The 21,836-nt window shown below is 45.3% G+C and overlaps 1 protein-coding gene and 1 long non-coding RNA gene across 4 annotated transcripts in view; one reads left to right on the top strand and one right to left on the bottom strand.

Annotated features, from left to right (window-relative positions):
* Nucleotides 1-871: 871 nt before the first annotated feature.
* Nucleotides 872-20,258, bottom strand: LOC144591199 (uncharacterized). Its single transcript, XR_013546729.1, has 3 exons — nucleotides 20,029-20,258; nucleotides 13,352-13,486; nucleotides 872-1,109 (listed from the first exon to the last, which is right to left on the bottom strand). It is a non-coding gene; the product is annotated as an uncharacterized LOC144591199 (long non-coding RNA).
* Nucleotides 20,069-21,836, top strand: part of LOC144591198 (voltage-gated potassium channel KCNC1-like) — a 44,721-nt gene continuing 42,953 nt past the window's right edge. For all 3 annotated transcript variants that reach the window (XM_078395488.1, XM_078395487.1, XM_078395486.1), the window contains exon 1: nucleotides 20,069-21,017. In XM_078395488.1, coding sequence (XP_078251614.1) covers nucleotides 20,364-21,017 — 654 coding nt within the window. In that variant the 5' untranslated portion in view covers nucleotides 20,069-20,363. The remainder of the gene's footprint in view (nucleotides 21,018-21,836) is intronic.

A 21,836-nucleotide genomic window follows, 5' to 3' on the forward strand; every position in this document is an offset into this window, starting at 1 on the left:
ATTCAAGTGGGCCAAGTGAGAACCTGAAATGAATTTCTTAAGGTCTCAATGCCGTCTGGTTCTTCCTTCAACAGAGACCCAATCAATTTCCCTCTACTACATCGACGACTGCATCGGGGCTGCCTCCTGCATCCATGCAGAACTCGTTGATTTCCTCTGTGTCCAATAGTTCTGATCTCGCTCTCTCTCCCCCAAAGGAAACAAGGGTAGAGTTCCCCTGGTCCCCTCCACCAGCCTCCACATCCAACATATCATTCTCGGACATTTCCGTCACCTCCAACGTGCCAACGTGATCCCACCACTAGTCGTATCTTCACATCTCCACCCCTTTCTGCCTTCTTTCTTGACCAGAGTGTTTCCAACTCAAACAGGAAAGAAGAAATGTAGTTTCAGTGACTTAAGAGGGTAAGTGAGCAAGTTTCATGGGGAGATGGTTTGGAGAACAGTGATCACAACATCTTCAGATTTGGAATGATTGTGGAAAATGACAAGGTGTAACCAAATATAAAATAAGTGAACCAACTACAGTGAACTGTAAAAGGATGTGGTCCAGGTGGATTGTAATCAAAAATCAATGAATCCTTAATGGGCTAAGGAAGGACATCCAAAGCTAAATAAAGATATAGAGGTTGAGAAATGAGATTCATGACGAGTGCATATTCGTAAATCGTAAATTTATGACGATTTATGACGACTATTACAGTAAAGCATAATATATGAAATGCAGCGGAGATCTAAAATAGGGAATGAGGTGCAAAGTGTGGAAATATTTGCTGCACAAGAGAGAGAGAGAATCAAGTGTCTTTATTGTCATATGTCCCGAAATAGAAGAAATGAAATTCTTACTTTCAGCAGCACAACAGGTTGCTATATCTTCTTCTTGATGGCAGGAGTGAAAGAAGAGCATGGCCAGGGTGGTGTGGGTTCCCGATGATGCTGGCTGTCTTTTCGATGCAGTGTCTCTTGTAGATCCCCTCAATGGTGGGGAGGTCAGTGCCCATGAGTGACTGGGCAGTGTTCACCACTTCTTGCAATCTCCTTCATTCCTGGGTGTTCAAGGTGCTAAACCAGCCATGGTGCAACCAGTCAATATGCTCTCCACTGTACACCTGTAGAAGTTCAAGAGAGTATTCGTTGCCATACCGGATGAAAAAGGACCAAAGGTACATTTTAGGCACACATTTAGTAAGTTGGAATTAGAGCTGAGGTCCACATGAGTTTGATACTTTTGAGTGGAGCAGTAAAGGACAAGAAGTAGCAATAAATGATGGGGCAAAAGAACAAGCATATGATTTAGAGGATTACACTTCTTAATGGTTACCTGGTCTGTATGGTTACCTGGTCAGCTCGACATAGATGACCACATCTACACCAAACCCAAATCTATCTGGAGTAGACGAGGGCATTCGATTCAATTTGAGATACCAGCTACCAAGACCGATGTGTATAGCAATTCATTCTTCCCTCGCACAATTAAAGCATGGAATAGTCTTCACCCTACTATAGTTACTCAACCAGACACAACTAAATTTAAGGCAGGTCTTCTTCTCCAAGAAGCCCTTCTTGCTTAAGTCCATACTCCACCACCTCCAGTTTAAATTCCATTTGGAATATTTTGGAGGACCAAGAACCAATTAATGATTGCTGAAAGAAGCAAGGGTAGAAATTGTGTCAGTTCTGGATAAAGACTTCAAATCCCCGTAAATGCTGTCAGCAGTTTAATATCTTTATTTAAAGGGGTGGAACAAACTTTGGCAGCATCATTGCCAATCCACCTGTAATCCAGGACAAAATTAATAGGCATTTGGAAAAGTTTAGATTAAAAATGAAGGCATCGATTTGTTAAAGACAAGTTAGGCTTGACTGAGTTATTTGAGGAAGGAACACAGTAGGTTGAGGCTAGTGCACTAGATATTGGATTTATACATTTCCAAAGAGTATTTGAAGTACCACACAATAGACAACCACAAATCTCTTGGAGTAGATCAAGATAGCAAGGCTGCTTAATAAAGATATATATGATTTTTTAGTTTATTAAGAGAAAACTAAAAAAAGTATGCTAAACTTTTATAAAACTTTCTTCAGCTTTCAATAGAAATTGTGATCAATTCTGAGTGGCCTTCAGCAAAGTTTTTCAACATCATGGGTAAATGTAAAAATTGTCCCTAGTGGGTGTAGGATAGTGTTAATGTACGGGGATCGCTGGGCGGCACGGACTTGGAGGGCCGAAAAGGCCTGTTTCCGGCTGTATATATATGATATGATATGATATGAAGACGGGATTTATTAGAATGGTGCCAGTGAGCCAGTGGCGAAACTAAGAAGTTGTTGTTCTCCTTAGAGTAAAGAAGGACTTTACTTTAGACTTTAGACTTTAGAGATACAGGGCGGAAACAGGCCCTTCAGCCCCCCCCCCCCCCTCCCCCAAGTCCACGCTGACTCGCGTTCACCCCATATACTAACACTATCTTACACACTACAGGAAATGGCCAGACAACATTTCGGATCAGGAACCTTCGTCCGAATGATCTGAAGTAGAGTCCAGAGTGGAAACATCATCTGTCTCCACAGGTGCTGCCTGATCCCCTGGGTACCTCCAGCAGTTTGCTTTTCACTCAAGATTCCAGCATCTGCATTCTCTTGTGTCTCTGTGATTAAATAATGAGGACGATGGCGCAAGACGAACAGTGTGGGAGGTAAGAGAGTTTAAAATAATTAATAAAAGGTACGAGAGATGCTGCAATGGACAATGACATATCAGCATCAACCAAATGGTCCAATGGTTATGAATTGAAATGGCTGAACATATCATGAGGCTGGAAGGATGTAAAATGGCGTATCAATAATGGAGTGCTATTTGTTGATCTTCCATGAGCTTTATTGTCGGGGAGTACAGAGAGAGACTGGGGTGGGCAACTAGAACAATAAGGAAACTAGAAGCTTGGAGTCTGAATGGAAGTATTCGCCAAATATACATTAATTTGTATTCGTTGGGAAAGCTCCATCATAAGCAGTAAATACACTACACTGATCACTACAGTAGACTAATTTAGACAGAATGGAGTTAAATTAGCAACCAATATTCAGTAAGGTTAATTTTAACATAGACTGGTATCTTAACCTTTATATTGTGTATAGAGCTGGTTCCAAAATGAACATATTTCCAAAATTAAATAGCCTCTTTAACTTGATCTCTTTCGGTCCTTTGAGAAACAATCTAAAAATTAAAAGGTATGTCAGGCCATTTGGGAAGGAAAATAAACCAAAGACAGGTCATGGGAGCAAGAAGGACTGGTCCTATTCTGTGGATTTGGACAGCAAGGAAAGTAGTGGCAGATGAGGATGGCACGGTGATGCAGCGGGTGGAGCTGCTGCCTCACAGCACCAGAGTCCCGGGTACAATGCTGAGGTCGAAGGCTGTCTGTGTGTAGATTGCATGTTTGCCCTGTGACCGTGTGGATTTCCTCCGGGTGCTTCGGTTTCCTCCCACACCCCAAAGATGTGCAGGCTTGTAGATTAGTTGTCCCCTGTAAATTGCCACCTGCTCTGTAGGGAGTGAATGCAAAAGTGGAATAACATTGAACTAGTGTGAACAAATGATCGATGTTCGGCGTGGACTTGATGGGCTGATTGGCCTGCTTCCATGCTGTATGACTATAACTCTATTTTAAGTTATGCTGGATGCTGACTTCAACCAATCTCGCACAGAATGCCTATTTTCTTACAAGCCGTCAGAGGGTGAAAAGGACAGAACCTTGGGTGAATTTCTCTGCTACCATGCAAAGAGTCACTGAAATCAGAGCACTCTGGCAATTGCAGGGGGGATCAAACCAGGGATCTGTTTTGAATCTGGGTTAGAACCACTTTCCAACATGTTAATAGCACACGGTGAAGGGAGGGGAAACAAAGTTGGGGAAAAGTAGCCCTAAATGGCTGTTTTGTAATCTGTATTCTAAATAGAAAATAATTATTTACTGGTGTTAAGCATTCTCTGAGTTGTGTTTTAATTAACACTGTCATACTGAGGGATGATAAGTATAGAGTGAAATACAGCCACTGTACACTGAAATACAGGTTTCAGCTAATGAAACCTTGGACTTTTTTAAACAGGGTACCAGAGGAACATTTTTTTCCTGACAACAAAATCCTACTTATTTCCTTCCATTAGGAAAGTACATCAATACCACTTTTTAAAGAACTTTTTGTGGAAATTATTTACATGATTTGTATAGAGCTCTAGGGGCTAGCGGAATCAAGGATTATGGGGAGAAGGCAGGCACGGGTTACTGGTTGCGGATGATCAGCCATGATCACAATGAATGGCGGTGCTGGCTCGAAGGGCCAAATGCACCTATTATCTATGTTTCTATGTTTCTATGATTATCAAGTTGCAGGATTGAAGTCATGATACAGCTTATGGGACTTTGGTTAGGCCGCATTGAGATTATTGGTTCTGGTTGCCTCATTACAGAAAGGATGTGGAGGCATTGGAAAGAGTACAGAGGTGGTTTACCAGAATCATGCCTGGATTAGGGGGTATTAGCTACAGGGAGAGGTTGGGCAGACTTGGATTATTGTCTCTGGAATGCCAAAGGCTGCAGGGAGATCCAATAGAAATATATAAAATTATTAGAGGCATAGATAGGGTAGACAGCCAGAACCTTTTTCCCAGGATGGAAAAATCAAATAATAGAGGGCATAGCTTTAAGGTAAGAGGGGCAAAGTTTAAAGGAGTTGTGCGGGGGAATTTTTTTTTGCACAGAGGGTGCAACATTTTGTCACAACCTACCCCCTCCCCTGTTCTGTTCCTCCTTTATCTCTCCCTCTGGCTTTATATTTCACTCTTCTCTCCTTATCTGATAGCCTGTTGACCCCCTTTCATCTCTAGCCTTTGTCACTGACCACCCATCTGTCAATTAACCTCCCCCCTTACCTCTATCCACCTATCACTTGCCAGGCTTGTTCCGCCATCCCACATCACTTTTCCAGCTTTTCTTCCTCTATTACAATCAGTCTGAGGAGTGGGTGTCATGGCTACTCCTGGCAGCACACTACAGAGGACCAACAATACGTCCTTTATTACCTATTCATGTACTAGCCAGATGCACACATGCATAGTTATGTTTCACTAGGTCATCATAATATATTGAACCTATTGCTCTGAAAGGGGTTGCTGTGCAAACCAACATGCCTCAGTCTGCCAATGTTAGAAGATCCACAAAGCTACCTGCTGTTCTGGACACATATACTGTATATCTCTGCTTAGATTTCTGCCCTCTGACATATGTTTCTTGCTTTACTTGTTTGCAGGAGCTGTACAATAATTGTGCCAAACAAATGCTAATAGTAAGTTGTTCATTTATGTTGCATCCCTTAATCCTTATAAACACAGTGTGGATATTTTGGATGTGAGGGAACGGAGATGGCGTGGAAAGAGCTGACTCTGCCTTACTGAGATTCATCACCAGGATGTCCTTGTTTATTTATGATTTCAAACATTCTCTCCCCTCTCCCTCTCCCTCTCCCTCTCCCTCTCCCTCTCCTCTCCCTCTCACTCTCTCCCCTCTCCCTCCCTCTCCCTCTCCCTCTCCCTCTCCCTCTCCCTCTCCTCTCACTCTCCCTCTCCCTCTCCCCTCTCCCTCTCCCTCTCCCTCTCCCTCTCCTCCCCTCTCCCTCTCTCCCTCTCTCCCTCTCTCCCTCTCTCCCTCTCCTCCCTCTCTCCCTCTCCCTCTCCCTCTCTCTCCCTCTCCCTCTCCCTCTCCCTCTCCCTCTCCCCTCCTCCCTCTCCCTCTCCCTCTCCCTCCCTCTCTCCCTCTCTCCTCTCTCCCTCTCTCCCTCTTCCCTCTCTCCCTCTCTCCCTCTCTCCCTCTCTCCCTCTCTCCCTCTCTCCCTCTCTCCCTCTCTCCCTCTCTCCCTCTCCCTCTCCCTCTCTCTCCCTCTCCCTCTCTCTTACATGAAAACAAACACAAACACACCACAAACACATACACAAAGAGATACTGACACACATGTGTGTGCATAATGCATTTGTGGGATTTAGCAGACGCCTTTTCCCTTGGTTGTGTATATGTTCAAGGCTGTGTTGTACAGTATCTGGTATAGCCAGGGCTGGAACCTAGACTATACAATTAGTGAATCTCTTTTCAGAAATACAGTCGCTGCATGTCCAAGAATAAAAACCTGAAGTACAATAAACAGCTGGGGGCCAGTCCGGTTCCAGTAGATTTCCCCTGAGATATTAATGCATATATCCTTTAATCTCTCCCCTTCCTTCAGTAGCTGCCCACAGGGCCATCCATATTTCTCCCAAACCAGAAAATATTTTTTTTGCCTGGAAAACAGGCAGCCAGAAGTGTGGGTCTGTGCAGATTTAAGAAGCTATCAGCTCTCAGTTTGGGTACCGATTTAATGAATTAAAATTCCCAGCAGCAGTAGAGTTGAATTATGATCCAAAATGCACCCTGCACACTCTCAGGGCACTGGTCTGCATTGTACATGGGACATTCAACTGATGTTGAGTGTGAACAATGGTTCCTTCACAGGTGCATCTTTGATTGCATGGAACGTTAATGATGACTTTGGCTAAAGCTGTCTGGGCAGCCCGGGAATCTGAATCTCCTTCACAACCAGCTCCAGCAATCCCTCCCATTCTCTTTACTATGTGGATCAGTCCTCCCTCCTAGTCTGACCCGACCAGGAACCACATTTAATATCCCTGTCTGTCAAGATTTTGGTGATTTCTCTCAACATCCCCAACAATACCACCATCTTTTTATTATTGGGATAATAAGAAAGATTACTAGCTGTTACTGAGCCCAGATGCAGCCCTCATAAACTCTCAACCTTTCATTACCAACTTTAATAATCACTCCTGTCATCGAGTCGTAGAGTCAAAGAGTCATGCACAGGCGCTTCAGCTCACTTGCCCATGCCGACCAAAATCCCCATCTATGCCTGTGTTTGGCGCATATCCCTGTAAATCTTTCCTATCCGTATACCTGACCATATGTCTTCTAAATATTGTTATAATACCTGCCTCAACTACCTCATCTGGCAGCTCGTTCCATATTCTCACCACCCTCTGAGTGAAAACGTTGGCCTTTTAAATCTTTCCCCTCTCACCTTAAACCTATGTACTCTGGTTCTTGATTCCCCTACTCTTGGTAAAAGATTCTGTGCATTCACACTATTCCCTGTGTAATTTTTATATACCTCTATAAGATCACCCCCCAGCCTCCTGCGCTCCAAAGAATAAAATCTTGTTGTGGTATTTTATTTTTTTCAGCACCATGGCCCCACCCTTGCCTCATCTATATACTAAAACTCTCAATTTGTTTGTTTATTTGTTCCTGAACTTCAGCCAAAATGGTACATGATAGCGCGACAATGTTAGGCCCACCTTACTCACCGTCGTCCCTTTGGTGCTAATGGAAGAAGTTTCATTGAAATCGGTGTTATATTTTTTAAGTTATTCACATTTTAAAGTTTAAATCTATCTCCTAGGGAGGGAGGGGGGGGAGGGGGGGTGGAGGGAGGGGGAAGGGAGGGAGGGGGGTAGGAGGGGGTAGGAGGAAGATAAGGGGGGTTGAGGGGATGAAATGCATGGGGAAGGGGAGGGGGAAGGCGAGGGGAGGGCGAGGGGGAGGGCGAGGGGAGGAAGGGAGGGAGGGAGGGAGGGAGGGAGGGAGGGAGGGAGGGAGGGAGGGAGGGAGGGAGGGAGGGAGGGAGGGAGGGAGGGAGGGAGGGAGGGAGGGGGAGGATGGAGGATAAGGGGGGTTGAGGGGGATTGGAGTGGGGGAGGGGAGGGTGGAGGGGAAGGGGAGGAGAAGGGGGGAGGGGAGGGGGACGGGGGTAGAGGAGGGAGAGGGAAGGGGAGAGGGGGAGGGGAGAGGGGGGGGGGGGGAGGGGGGGAGGAGAGGGTGCTGCACCAGAGGGGGGGAGGGAGGAGAGGGTGCTGCAGGAGAGGTTTGGGCCCAACGGGTCCACTTGGTCTAGTTGCTACTAAAATCTGTGCTCTCTTCCAGCTCAGTCGGAAGTCGGTTTTAATGTATCCCCCAGCATCATCTATAATAGCATTATCACTATTAGCGATCTCTCAATCTGTCATAACCTCATCACTATCACTACAATATCTCATTACCATCCTCGTGATTCTTCCCTATTCCACGTCAGCATCAGTGTTCTTTCTAAGTCCTACTATAAATATCAGTGTTCCTTCCAACGCACCATAAACAACTGCAATAACAGCATCTTGCATTTATTTAGCACCTCCAACATATTATGTTATTAAACAAAAAAAAGTCCAGGACTGATGGTCACAAGCTTGATCAGAGGTAGATTTAATGAGCCTTTTGAAGGGGGAGTGGAGAGAGGGAGGGAGAGAGGGAGGGAGGAGAGAGAGGGGGGGAGGGGGGGGGGGAGAGAGAGAGAGAGAGAGGGAGAGAGAGAGAGAGAGAGAGAGAGAGAGAGAGAGAGAGAGAGAGAGAGAGAGAGAGAGAGAGAGAGAGAGAGAGAGAGAGAGAGAGTGAGTGAGAAAGTGAGTGAGAGAGAGGAGAGAGAGTGTGAGATAGAGAGAGAAATGCATGGCCATTAACAATAGAGTCATTAATAAATATACATGAGGGGGAATACAGGAGGATCAAATGGATTTAGCAGGTGTGGAGAGCTGTAGAAAGGTACTGTTAAGGGGATTAAGGAGGCAGGATGGGATGGGTGGATGATGGTGTTGTCAGAGAATTACCAGTGCAGATCAGCGAGCAAAGGTGTACTGGATGAGGTGAGACTTGGAGCGAGCGAGAAAGGGCAGTAGTATTATGATGAATGCAGGCTAGTGAAAGTAGAAAATGGAGGGCTGGCCAGTAATGTGTTGGTGTAATCAATCCCAAATAAAATATAGAGAGATGTGGGATTAAGTAGGTGGCGACTTGCCAGGGGTGAAGGCACACAGTGGTACACAGTTGGCAATAGGCATATTTGGTTATAGTGATAAAATTCAGTGTGTCAGACTCGATGCCAAGAATGCTGGGCCAACTTCAGTCAATTGTCTGGATAGGTATGGTGGAAAATGACCTGAGTTAGGTGTGAGGACACAAGAATATAGGACACCCCCGGCTCCTTAAGCCTACCCTGCCTTTCAACATTATCATAGAGCTGCTACAGACCCTAACACCTCTTCTGTGCCACTTTCCTACAGCCTTCTATACCCTGATCAACCTTCTCTTTAATACCTCCAGTGATCCAGCCTTCACAATCCTCCAGAGCAAAGTACTTCCAGTAGATTCACCACCTTCTGCAAGAAGTTCCTACTGTTTTTAAATGACCCGCCCCATCATCTTATAATCAGGTCCCATCACTTGATACTCTGCAATGAGTGGAAACATCTCAATACCTAGGGTATTAAGGTTCCATTTGATCTTATTTGTTTCAAAAAGTCTTCCCTCATTCTTCTAAACTCATAAGAATGTAGTTCCACGACAGGGGCTTTATTCTTATTCAGTTGGAGGAAATTTCAGCTCATTTGGCATTACATGTGAAGTAACCTGTCGCAAACCTGATGAATGGTTCATAGCGAGATCATTCTTAGTGCGATCAGCATACACATGGAACCTGCAGCCCAATATTGTGCCAATGAATACATTGCAGATGAAAAGTGGAAGTGGGCTAAAGGGAATCCAAGGGTTTGTGCAACAATGCCACTGCTAGTAATACATTAATTATGTGTTGGATAAAATAAGAACAAAACCAAGCAAGGGCAGACCCATCAATGGAAGAGGACAGTGCGGTGTATTTTGGTGAATACCGCAGATAGGATGAGGAAGATGAAGAAAGTTTAGCTTAGTTTAGAGATACAGTGCTGAAACAGAAACTTTGGCCCACCGAGTCCACACCGATCAGTGATCTCCGTTCACTAGCACTATCCGACACACTAGGGACGATTAACAATTTTTTTTACTGAAGTCAATTAGCTTTCAAACCTGTACATCTCCGGAATGCGGGAGGAAGACAGCTCCCGTAGAAAGCCCACGTGGTCACGAGGAGTACGTACAAACTCCGTGCAGACAGCACCTGTAGTCAGGATCAAACTCGAGTCTCGGGTGCTGTACGGCAGCAACTCTACCACTGCACCACCGTGCTGCCCTAGGTTAGTTATTTAATTGCAGTTGAGGTTCAAAAGAATGTCCTGGTGATTTAGATAATAATAAGATGTGGCAGGAAATGAGACAGAAAGGATTTGGATGTACAGTTGAGGATAAATTGAGCATGGATTTGGAAAGCAATGATGGCATCAAGGACAGGCAGGTGAGGTTGGAGAGGGGGATGCAACTTTTCAAGGTTTCAAGGTCAGTTTATTGTCACGTGCACTAATTAAGGGACAGTGAAATTCGGATTACCATACAGCTATACTAAAAGAGAAGCAACAAGATGCACAACTACATAAAAGTTAACATAAACATCCACCACAGCGGATTCCCCACCTTTCTCACTGTGATGGAAGGCAATAAGGTCCAATCTCCTTCCTCTTTATTCTCCCATGGTCGGGCCAGTCGAACCATCATCAGTCGGGGCGATCAAAGCCCCCGCAGCAGGCGGTCAAGGCCCCCGCGTCGAGCCGATCAAAACTCCTGCGTCGGGGTGATCGCAACTCACGTGTCGGGGCAGTCAAAACTCCTGCGGCTTGGTCTCTGATGTCGGTCTCTAACCAGAGACTGCGGGCTCCCACGGTTGGAGCCCCAAAGATGACCCCCCACAGGGATCGCGAGCTCCGTGATGGTAAGTCCGCAGGCTCCCGCCTTGGAGCTCCCGGTCGATCTCCAGCAAAGGCCATCTCAACTCCACGATGTAAGGCCGCAGTGCGGACGGAGATATGATACGGAAAACATCACATCTCCTTCGAGGTAAGAGATTAGAAAAAGTTTCCCCAAACTCCCCTCCCCCACATAAAACAAGCTAAAGAACACTAAAAAACATACATGTAACACATACAAAACAGACACAAAAAAGGGAAGGACAGACAGACTGTTGGCGACGCAGCCATTGCAAGGGGTTTGGGGGAATGGGGAGTTCCTGGTGAGAATGATGATGGATTTGAAAGTGGTGAGGACCATAAGCAAAGAGAGGGAAGCATTAACAAAATCAGCTAACAATGGGGAAATAGGTTGGCCAACTGAATGGTTGTAAAATGATTGTGTGAACAGGAAGTGGATCTCATGGTCATGATGAACCTATACAGGGCAAGGCAAGAGATGGTAAGGAATCAAGTGAAGCATGTAATTTAGAAAAAGGATAGCATGTGGTTTTGGGGAAAACATGGTCCCATTAACTTGATCTCATTAACTTCATGTATGAAGGAGGGACCTGGCCCAAAACATCGTCTATCCATTCCCTCCACAGATGCTGTGTGACCCACAGAGTTCCTCCAGCACCTTGTGTTCTACTCAACAAGGTTCCAACATCTGCAGTTCCGTGTGACTCCAAACTCTTTGTGTTGGTGGGTGTGATGATGTTGGGAAATAATGTTTAATCCAGCCGCATCTATGAATGTTTGGTTTAATGTGTAGGAAGGAACTGCAGATGCTGGTCTAGACTGAAGATAGACAAAAAATGCTGAAGTAACTCAGTGGCAGCATCTCTGGAGAGATGGAATGGATGACATTTTGGGTCAAGACCCTTCAGAGTGTTTGGTTTAAAGTGGTTTAACATGGGACAGAACCATGGTGCAACTTATAGCTGTGGCTTCACAATTCCAGTAAACAAGCTTGGACCTTGGCCTCCAGTGCTGTCAATGTGGAGTTTCTCCATTCCCTCTAGGACTGCATGAGATTCCCCCCCCAACCCCCCCCCCCCCCACCCCCACACCAACATCCTCCAGTTTCCTCCCACATCTCAAGGACAAACAGGATGGATGGTGAATTGGCCATTGCATATTTCCCCCAGGCTGTAAGTGAGGGGGAGGGGGTGGCGTTAACTGAATGAAATGCAGGGAGAATAGGGATACTGGTGAGAGAATGGGATTGCTCTGTGAGCTGGCGTGGGCTTTTTCTATGTTGTTAGGAAAAATGTCAATGGTCATCAAGGAATCAGAAGAGAACTGCAAGGATGTTACCTGGATTGGAGGGGTTGGTTAGGCTTGGTCTGTTTTTCCTGCCACAAAGGAGACTGAGAGATAGCATGATAAACATAAGTAAAATTATAAGATACATTGATGGGGTGGATAGCCAGTGTCCCATAGAAAGGGTGCCTAAAATTAGAGGTCGTAGGTTTGAGGAGAGAAAGAAGAGGTTTAAATGAAAACTAGGGGGTAAATGTTTCATACGAACAGTAGTAAGCATTTGGAATGAGGTGTCTGAGGAAATGGTGGAGGCAAAAACAAAACAACATTGAGGAGGCATCTTGGCAGATTGACATTAGTTTAGTTTAGTGATACAGTGCGGAAACAGGCCCTTCTGACACTGGGTCCGCGGACCAGTGATCCCACACATTAACACTATCCCTACACACACTAAGGACAATTTACACATGCACCAAGCCAATTAACCTACAAACCTGTACGTCTTTGGAGTGTGGGAGGGAACTAAAGATCTCGGAGAAAACCTACGAGATCACGGGGAGAACGTACAAACTCCATACAGACAGCACCCGTAATCGGGATCGAACCCGGGTCTCCGGCGCTGCAAGCGCTGTAAGGCAGCAACTCTACCATTGTGTCACCATGCCACCCCCAGATACCGTGCTGCCAACAGATACTTGAATGAGCAGTGCACAGAGGGATATGGAATGAATGCAGGTAAGAGTGCAGGTAAGGCCTGATGGTCAATATAGATGCAGGGGGGCAATGTTTCTATGCTGTGTAATTCTATGACTTTATGTGTGAAATTGTGGGTGTACCTTGGTAAAAATAGTCAAAATCGGAGAGGATAGTAGACCAGTGATAAATAGTCAGCTATAAACTAAAGAGTTGAGAATTGGAAATGTACTGGTAAAGGATTTGTGAGCTTTATTTTTCAATTATTTTATTTTGCCGAAATGAAAAGAAGATGCAAGAAGAAATGATCAGAAAAGGGCACAAAGTGCCAGAATAACTCAGCAGGCCAGGCAGCATCTCTGGAGAACATGGACAGTGATGTTAGGCAGTTAGGAGGGGAGTGGATGAGGTTTTAAGTACAAAGAGAGGAAGAGAATAAAAGGAGGTGAGATGAAGGAAGGGCTACTCAATGTAGAAGATGAGGGAGGCAAGCAGAGAATAAATCTTATTGAGAAACCAGCTGTAATATTTGAAGAGATGTTACTGAACAAAAGGTGTAAAATTCAGCTGCATAGAACCTGTTTTCTGGGTGTTATTTTAATGACTCACCATGTGCCAATCCCACCTCTGAGGCGATTTGTCCTTCTGATGTTGGCTGGGAGCATCAGATCCAGTGACAATATTTCCTCATCTTTACTGACTTACTGTTGACCCACTGCTTGGCCAGACTGCCTTCTTGGATTTCTGAAAGGAGAGTAGAAAGGAAATGGCAGTTGTGTTAAATCAAGTGCTTTATGTGTTTTCTTTTTTTTTAGTTTTTAAATTGTTTATTTTAATATTAATTATCCACTATGTTTCTGACAGTCAGAGACATTAAAAGAACTGTTTGAATCCACGAGAGCTTTGAGAGAACATAAAGCTTTTATCGTAGCTTCGCCTTCTGACAAACATCATCGGAAACAACCCAAGATTTAGACTTTTGCAGTACACAATTGAAGACCTGTTTCTTGTCTGGATCTTGCTAAAGTTAACCCAGATGCTGACTAGATCCATGGCTGTGTTCTGCAGAAGTCAGATACAGTGCATTCAGAAAGTATTCAGACCACCTTCACTCTTTCCACATTTTGCTACGTTACAGCCTTATTTTAAAATGGATTAAAAAAAAAAAAATCATCAGTCTACACACAATACCCCATAATAAAAAGGCAAAAACAGGTGTTTAGAAATTTTTGCAAAGTAATTAAAAAGAATATCACAATTACATAAGTATTCAGACCCTTTACTCAGTACTTTGTTGAGGCACCTTTGGCAGCGATTACAGCCTCAAGTCGTCTTGGGTATGATGCTACAAGCTTGGCACACCTGTATTTGGGTAATTTCTCCCATTCTTCTCTGCAGATCCTCTCAAGCTCTGTCAGGTTGGATGGGGAGCGTCGATACACAGCTATTTTCAGGTCCCTCCAGAGATGCTCGATCGGGTTCAAGTCCGGGCTCTGGCTGGGCCACTCAAGGACATTCACAGACTTGTCATGAAGCCACTCCTGCGTTGCCTTGGCTGTGTGCTTAGGGTCATTGCTCTGTTGGAAGATGAACCTCCGCACCAGACTGAGGTCCAGTAGCTCTGGAGCAGGTTTTCATTAAGGATCTCTCTGCACTTTGCTCCATTCATCTTTCCCTCAATCTTGAGTAGTCTCCCAGTTCCTGGTGCTGAAAAACATCCCCACAGCATGATGCTGTCACCACCATGCTTCACCGTAGGTATGGTATTGACCAGGTGATGAGCGGTGCCGCTTGACATTCAGGCAAAAGAGTTCAATCTTGGTTTCACCAAACCAGAGAATCTTGTTTCTCATGATCTGAGAGTCCTTTAGGTGCCTTTTGGCAAATTCCAAGCGGGCTGCCATGTGCCTTTTACTGAGGAGTGGCTTCCGTCTGGCCACTCTACCATAAAGGCCTGATTGGTGGAGTGCTGCAGATATAGTTGTCCATCTGGAAGGTTCTACCATATTCACAGAGGAACTCCAGAGCTCTGGCAGAGTGACCATCGGGTTCTTGGTCACCTCCCTGACCAAGGCCCTTCTCTCCCAAATGCTCTGTTTGGCCGGGGGGCCAACTCTACGAAGAATCCTGGTGGTTCCAAAGTTCTTCCATTTAAGAATGACGGAGGCCACTGTGCTCTTCTGGACCTGCAATGCTGCAGAAATTGTTTTATCCCCTTCTCCAGTTCTGCGTCTCGACAAAATCCTGTCTCGGATGTCTACGGACAATTCCTTCGTCTTCATGGCTTGGTTTTTGCTCTGACATGCACTGTCAACTGTGGGACCTTATATAGATAGGTGTATGCCTTTCCAAATCATGTCCAATCAATTTAATTTACCTCTGGTGGAGTCCAATCAAGATGTAGAAACATCTCAAGGATAATAAATGGAAACAGGGTGAACATACGGTCAATTTTGAGTGTCATAGCAAAGGGTCTGAATACTTATGTAAATGTGATATTTCAGTTTTTTTTTTAAATTACACTGCAAAAATTTCTAAACACCTGTTTTTGCTTTTTTATTATGGGGTATTGTGTGTAGATTGATGATAAAAAAAAAAGAATTTAATCAATTTAAAAATAAGGCTGTAATGTAGTGAAGGGGTCTGAATACTTTCTGAATGCACTGTAGGAGTGTGGGCACTCTGAGTGAAGGCTCCAGGTGGTGGGCTGATGTAGTAAGATCTGACCCATTATGCAATTTGGAAACAAGACATAAAGAACAAATATGCAATGCACATATGTACAGCTCTCAATAGATAAACCACAATCTATAACTGACAATAAATAATGGATAATATTCAATGACAAAATTAAAGAACTGTGCTAATATAGAACACACTGGTGGATGTTTACACTAGTGGGAGAGTCTAGGACCAGAGGCCATAACCTCAGAATAAAAGGACGTACCTTGGAAAGGAGATGAGGAGGAATTTATTTAATCAGAGGGTGGTGAATTTGTGGAATTCATTGCCACAGAAGGCGGTGGAGGCCAAGTCAATGGATATTTTTAAGGCAGAGATTGACAGATCCTTGATGAGTAAGAGTGTCAAGAATTATGGGGAGAAGGCAGGGGAATGGGGTTGAGAAGGAAAGAGAGATCAGCCACGAATGAATGGCAGAGTAGACATGATGGCCTAATTCTGCTCCTAGAACCTATGAATTTATGAAAACTACAGGTTAACTAAAAAGGCAATACGGGGAGAAAAGATGAGGTACGAGGGTAAACTAGCCAATAATATAAAGGAGGATAGCAAAAGTTTTTTTAGGTACGTGAAGAGGAAAAAAATAGTCAAGGCAAATGTGGGTCCCTTGAAGACAGAAGCAGGGGAATTTATTATGGGGAACAAAGAAATGGCAGACGAGTTAAACCGTTACTTTGGATCTGTCTTCACTGAGGAAGATACACACAATCTCCCAAATGTTCTAGGGGCCGGAGAACCTAGGGTGATGGAGGAACTGAAGGAAATCCACATTAGGCAGGAAATGGTTTTGGGTAGACTGATGGGACTGAAGGCTGATAAATCCCCAGGGCCTGATGGTCTGCATCCCAGGGTACTGAAGGAGGTGGCTCTAGAAATAGTGGAAGCATTGGAGATCATTTTTCAATGTTCTATAGATTCAGGATCAGTTCCTGTGGATTGGAGGATAGCAAATGTTATCCCACTTTTTAAGAAAGGAGGGAGAGAGAAAACGGGTAATTATAGACCAGTTAGTCTGACATCAGTGGTGGGGAAGATGCTGGAGTCAATTATAAAAGACGAAATTGCTGAGCATTTGGATAGCAGTAACAGGATCATTCCGAGTCAGCATGGATTTGCGAAGGGGAAATCATGCTTGACAAATCTACTGGAATTTTTTGAGGATGTAACTAGGAAAATTGACAGGGGAGAGTCGGTGGATGTGGTGTACCTCGACTTTCAGAAAGCCTTCGACAAGGTCCCACATAGGAGATTAGTGGGCAAAATTAGAGCACATGGTATTGGGGGTAGGGTACTGACATGGATAGAAAATTGGTTGACAGACAGAAAGCAAAGAGTGGGGATAAATGGGTCCCTTTCGGAATGGCAGGCAGTGACCAGTGGGGTACCGCAAGGTTCGGTGCTGGGACCCCAGCTATTTACGATATACATTAATGACTTAGATGAAGGGATTAAAAGTACCATTAGCAAATTTGCAGATGATACTAAGCTGGGGGGTAGTGTGAATTGTGAGGAAGATGCAATAAGGCTGCAGGGTGACTTGGACAGGTTGTGTGAGTGGGCGGATACATGGCAGATGCAGTTTAATGTAGATAAGTGTGAGGTTATTCACTTTGGAAGTAAGAATAGAAAGGCAGATTATTATCTGAATGGTGTCAAGTTAGGAAGAGGGGATGTTCAACGAGATCTGGGTGTCCTAGTGCATCAGTCACTGAAAGGAAGCATGCAGGTACAGCAGGCAGTGAAGAAAGCCAATGGAATGTTGGCCTTCGTAACAAGAGGAGTTGAGTATAGGAGCAAAGAGGTCCTTCTACAGTTGTACCGGGCCCTGGTGAGACCGCACCTGGAGTACTGTGTGCAGTTTTGGTCTCCAAATTTGAGGAAGGATATTCTAGCTATTGAGGGCGTGCAGCGTAGGTTCACTAGGTTGATTCACTCAGAAGGCAGTGGAGGAGGCCAGTTCGTTGGATGCTTTCAAGAGAGAGCTGGATAGAGCTCTTAAGGATAACGGAGTGAGGGGGTATGGGGAGAAGGCAGGAACGGGGTACTGATTGATAGTGATCAGCCATGATCGCATTGAATGGCGGTGCTGGCTCGAAGGGCTGAATGGCCTACTCCTGCAGCTATTGTCTATTGTCTATTGGCCACTATATATAAAACACCATTGAAGATTTCAGTCCAAACACACAATTTTACTCACAGTAGGACATTTTAAAAAAAATTGTCTTAAAAAACCCTACTAAATGCTCTTAGGGCTCAAAGCATCCTTGTTATGATTTCATTTTTTATATGTGATACAGTTTAGTGGAGCGAGATGCTGCTAAAGAATCCATGGTGATTATTCTAAATTGTGGTTAATGCAGCAGAGTACATGGATAAATGATGGAAGGTGTTGGAAATACCATTCAAACAGGTTGATCTACCCTCTGTGATGGTCAGATCACAGAATCATTAACAGATAGATGCTGCTGCACTTAGAAAGACCAATGATGGAACTGTTTGGAAAGCTGAATGTTGGTCACTTCCCTGATCAACTGTGCTGCTGTCCAATATAATTATCTGAGTGGTGGTATGTCTATGCTTTCTACGACAATGAAAAGATTTCTTCCTATTCCTGAAATAAGGAGACACAATAAAATGCATTGGTTGGAATCTTGAGCAAAATACAAAGTGTTGGAACACTTTGAAGGGTCCTGGCCCAAAATGTGGTTGTCCATTTTCATGGATGTTGCCTCAGCCACTGTCAGGCAAAGTGTTCCAACACTTTGCCTGACAGTGGCTGAGGCAACATCCATGAAAATGGACAACCACATTTTGGGCCAGGACCCTTCTTCAGACTCAAGACAGGTCTGACTGGAGGAGGGGTCCACCACAGTCTGGAGGAGGGGTCCACCACAAAATATCACCTGTCCATTTCCTCCACAAATATTGCCTGATCTGTTGAGTTCCTTCAGCGTTTTGTGTTTTATTACTGAAATATTTTTTTAGGTGCAGGCTGTCAGTCAAAGGTCAGAGTGTTGGCTACTCTCCAATGATAAATCTGTCTCTGATATCCCTTTGGAGCCTGGGCGCTATCATGGTCAGATCACAGAATCATTAACAGATAGATGCTGCTGCACTTAGAAAGACCAATGATGGAACTGTTTGCAAAGCTGAATGTTGGTCACTTCCCTGATCAACTATGCTGCTGTCCAATATAATGCGCAGAACAGGTAATGCACTTGAGGGTGGTTGGGGTATATGGAATGAGTTGCCAGAAGAGATAGTTAAGACATGTACTATTACAACATTAAAAAGACATTTGGGCAGGTACACAGATGGGAAAGGTTTAGAGGAATATGGGCCAAATGCAGGCAGGTGGGACTGGTGAACATGGCCATCTTGATTGACTTGGGCAAGTTGAGCCGAAGGGTCTGTTTCTGTGTTGTATGACTCTATAACTTTCAGTAATGCACTTACCAACATACACATAGCCCATATGTAAAAAGGGGAAACATTCTGACTAATTTCACTAATGTAAAAATGATTCCACTGTATTATTCTAATAGCCAAAATAAATATGAAAGGGAAGACTCTCACATCACAAGACACGAACAAAACAAAATGTTCATTGAATTCCTTAAGCAAGATGCAATGTAAGTAAGGCACAAGGCACAAAACAGCTCTTCGAAGCGAGAGCTACTTGTGTGTGATACAAACCAGCACGTCCTTGCCAAGTGTTAAAGATGGCAAAAATCCATCTTGTATTTCTGATGACTTTCAGAAACTGAAATGACTTCTTTTACAGGATAACATTTTGTCTGAATCCCTTGATACCTCTGAATCCATTCCCGATAGTTATTAATACCATTTTGAGTTACACTGAAATTGATATACTATAACAGTAACTGTAACGACCTCTGAAATATGGAGTCTGTACGATCGACAGTGGGCCGTACAGCAGAAGTATTGTTGGCGCGCTCGGAATCTCCTTGTGGAATTGGCCCTCGGCTCCATTGAGCAGTAAAAAATTATCTTTGTCAAAAGCTTGAAGGCCGTGCGTGCGTGTCTTGCGCCGGCACTGCAGATATGTCACAGGCATATGTCTACACAGCCATATGTCTACACATTATGCAGTACGTGTTTGTCCCTATTTTGTGTATGTTTCTGTATCTGCAGAGGGAGCAGCGTATGTGAGGACAACTATGTAAATTTGCCGATGCACCAGTGACCGTGTGTGGCTTGTGTTTATGGTTGGTTTTGTCAAACCGTCATTTTCCCTTTCTACCTAAAACTCTTATGCCTTTTTTATAATCTTAAACATGGTCTCAAAAAATGCCATGGATTAGGACAGAATGCAAAGCATCAACATTTATGGGCAGTATTGGTTGGGAGAACAGCTCTATATCGGTGAGGCTTAGGAAACAAACCTTCTGACGGCTGTCTCGGTCTCAGGGACCAAGCACGGTGCATGAAGGTGGCGGTGATGGTGAAGGGGAGGGAGTGGTGAAGGGGAGGGAGGGGGGGAAGGGGCGGGAGAGGGGGGGGGGGGTGATGGTAGAGAGGACCTGAATTCACGGCTGCGCAGCGCTGTTGCCAGCGGAGGAGAGTCAGCTCCGCCTTCCAATGCGCCGTCTTGTCCTCCAGCTCGCCTCCTTTCAGCAGCGGCGGCCCTGCAAGCAAGCCGGACAAATGTGAACGCAACACCTGATCGATCGATCGTGAAGGGAAACCGATCCGATCGCTGGCGCTGGAGACGGTGCTGGTTAGTGTTGGGAGGGAGAAGGAAAGAGAGAGACAGAGAGAGAGGAGAGATAGAGAGAAGTCGGCGCAGGAGGGGGGAGGAGGAAAGAGGCGGGGAGAAGGCGCCGGACAGATGCCTGGCCGCTATCCGCGGTGCTGAATGATTAGCCCAGTGCACGTCTCCACCTCCCGCGGCGGCACCCCAGGAAAGAGACCTCCCTCCGCGACATGTCTGATCGAGGAGATGGGCAAGGGCGACGACAACGATCGCATCGTGATAAACGTGGGAGGGACTAGACACGAAACGTACCGGAGCACCCTGAAGACCCTGCCCGGCACTCGCTTGGCATGGCTCACCGAACCCGGCGCCTTCGCCAATTTCGACTACGACCCCAAAGCGGGCGAGTTCTTCTTCGATCGCCACCCGGCCGTCTTCGCTCACATCCTCAACTACTACCGCACGGGGAAACTGCACTGCCCGGCCGACGTGTGCGGACCCCTGTACGAGGAAGAGATCGCCTTCTGGGGCATCGATGAGACGGACGTGGAGCCCTGCTGCTGGATGACCTACCGGCAGCACCGCGAAGCAGAGGAGGCTCTGGACAGCTTCGAGTCTCCCGACCTCAACAGCGGCGACGGAGACGCGGGCTGCGGGGGAGACGGGGTCGGGGACTCTGAAGATGAACTGGACACCAAGCGACTGGCCCTGGGAGACTGTTCCCCCGAAGCCGGAGCGAAAGCCGGCTGGTGGAGAAAATGGCAACGCCGCATCTGGGCTCTCTTTGAAGACCCCTACTCCTCTAAATACGCGCGGGTAAGAGCAAAATACTCAACGTAGCGCTGCAACATCTAAAGAACCTGTTGGTGAAACGAAAGGCTAGGAATGGGGGGGAGGGGGTGCAATTTCTAGACAGACCTTGGATAAAGTGAACGTAAGGGATATATTTCCATTGAATTGATATCGATGGCAACAACCAAGCAACTGTGATTGAGGGGTGGGAGTGAGCGTGTGTATGGTGAGGAAGGGGAGAGAGGGGGCTTATCCGACCAGACCAATGCCCGGGAATGCAGAATCATTGTTTGTGATTCTAGGGCAATCAGACTGATTTCCTGCATGCCCCGTTTTGTTACAGCGAGATGGAGAGATTGCAGATTGTAGCTGGTTGTGATTATAGTCAAAACTGTGCGAACTACCAGTCAATCCAACTGGCTTGGCACATGTTGTGTGGTTCATGTGTGGTTGGGACGAGCGCAAACGTCCATTTTTTTAACACTACCCGGTGTTCCTTAGCTAGGATTTAAAAAAAAGATATCGGTAATTGAAATCGTTGGTTCAATTGATACGTTTTGTTTTGTTGGACGGGTTTCAAGCTTATTGGAAAGCGGAGTTATTTTATTCCGGGGAACTGGTCCTTCTGATGGAAGCCGCGGAGATTGCGCGCAGCGGGAGTGCGTTTCAAATGGGGTTCATTGATATTCTATCGGCGCGCACTCAGGCTACAGTCTGCAGAAGAATCTAGGAGGCGCCACTTTAATCCCATGTCCTGGTTTAAAATATATTAGAAATAATACGATTTGTGGCCCATCTTATTGAAGGGAGATAATGAATCGCGGCATAACGCTTCTCTTTGTT

Source organism: Rhinoraja longicauda, unplaced genomic scaffold (genome assembly GCF_053455715.1).
Source record: "Rhinoraja longicauda isolate Sanriku21f unplaced genomic scaffold, sRhiLon1.1 Scf000669, whole genome shotgun sequence".
Classification (NCBI taxonomy): Eukaryota; Metazoa; Chordata; class Chondrichthyes; order Rajiformes; family Arhynchobatidae; genus Rhinoraja; species Rhinoraja longicauda.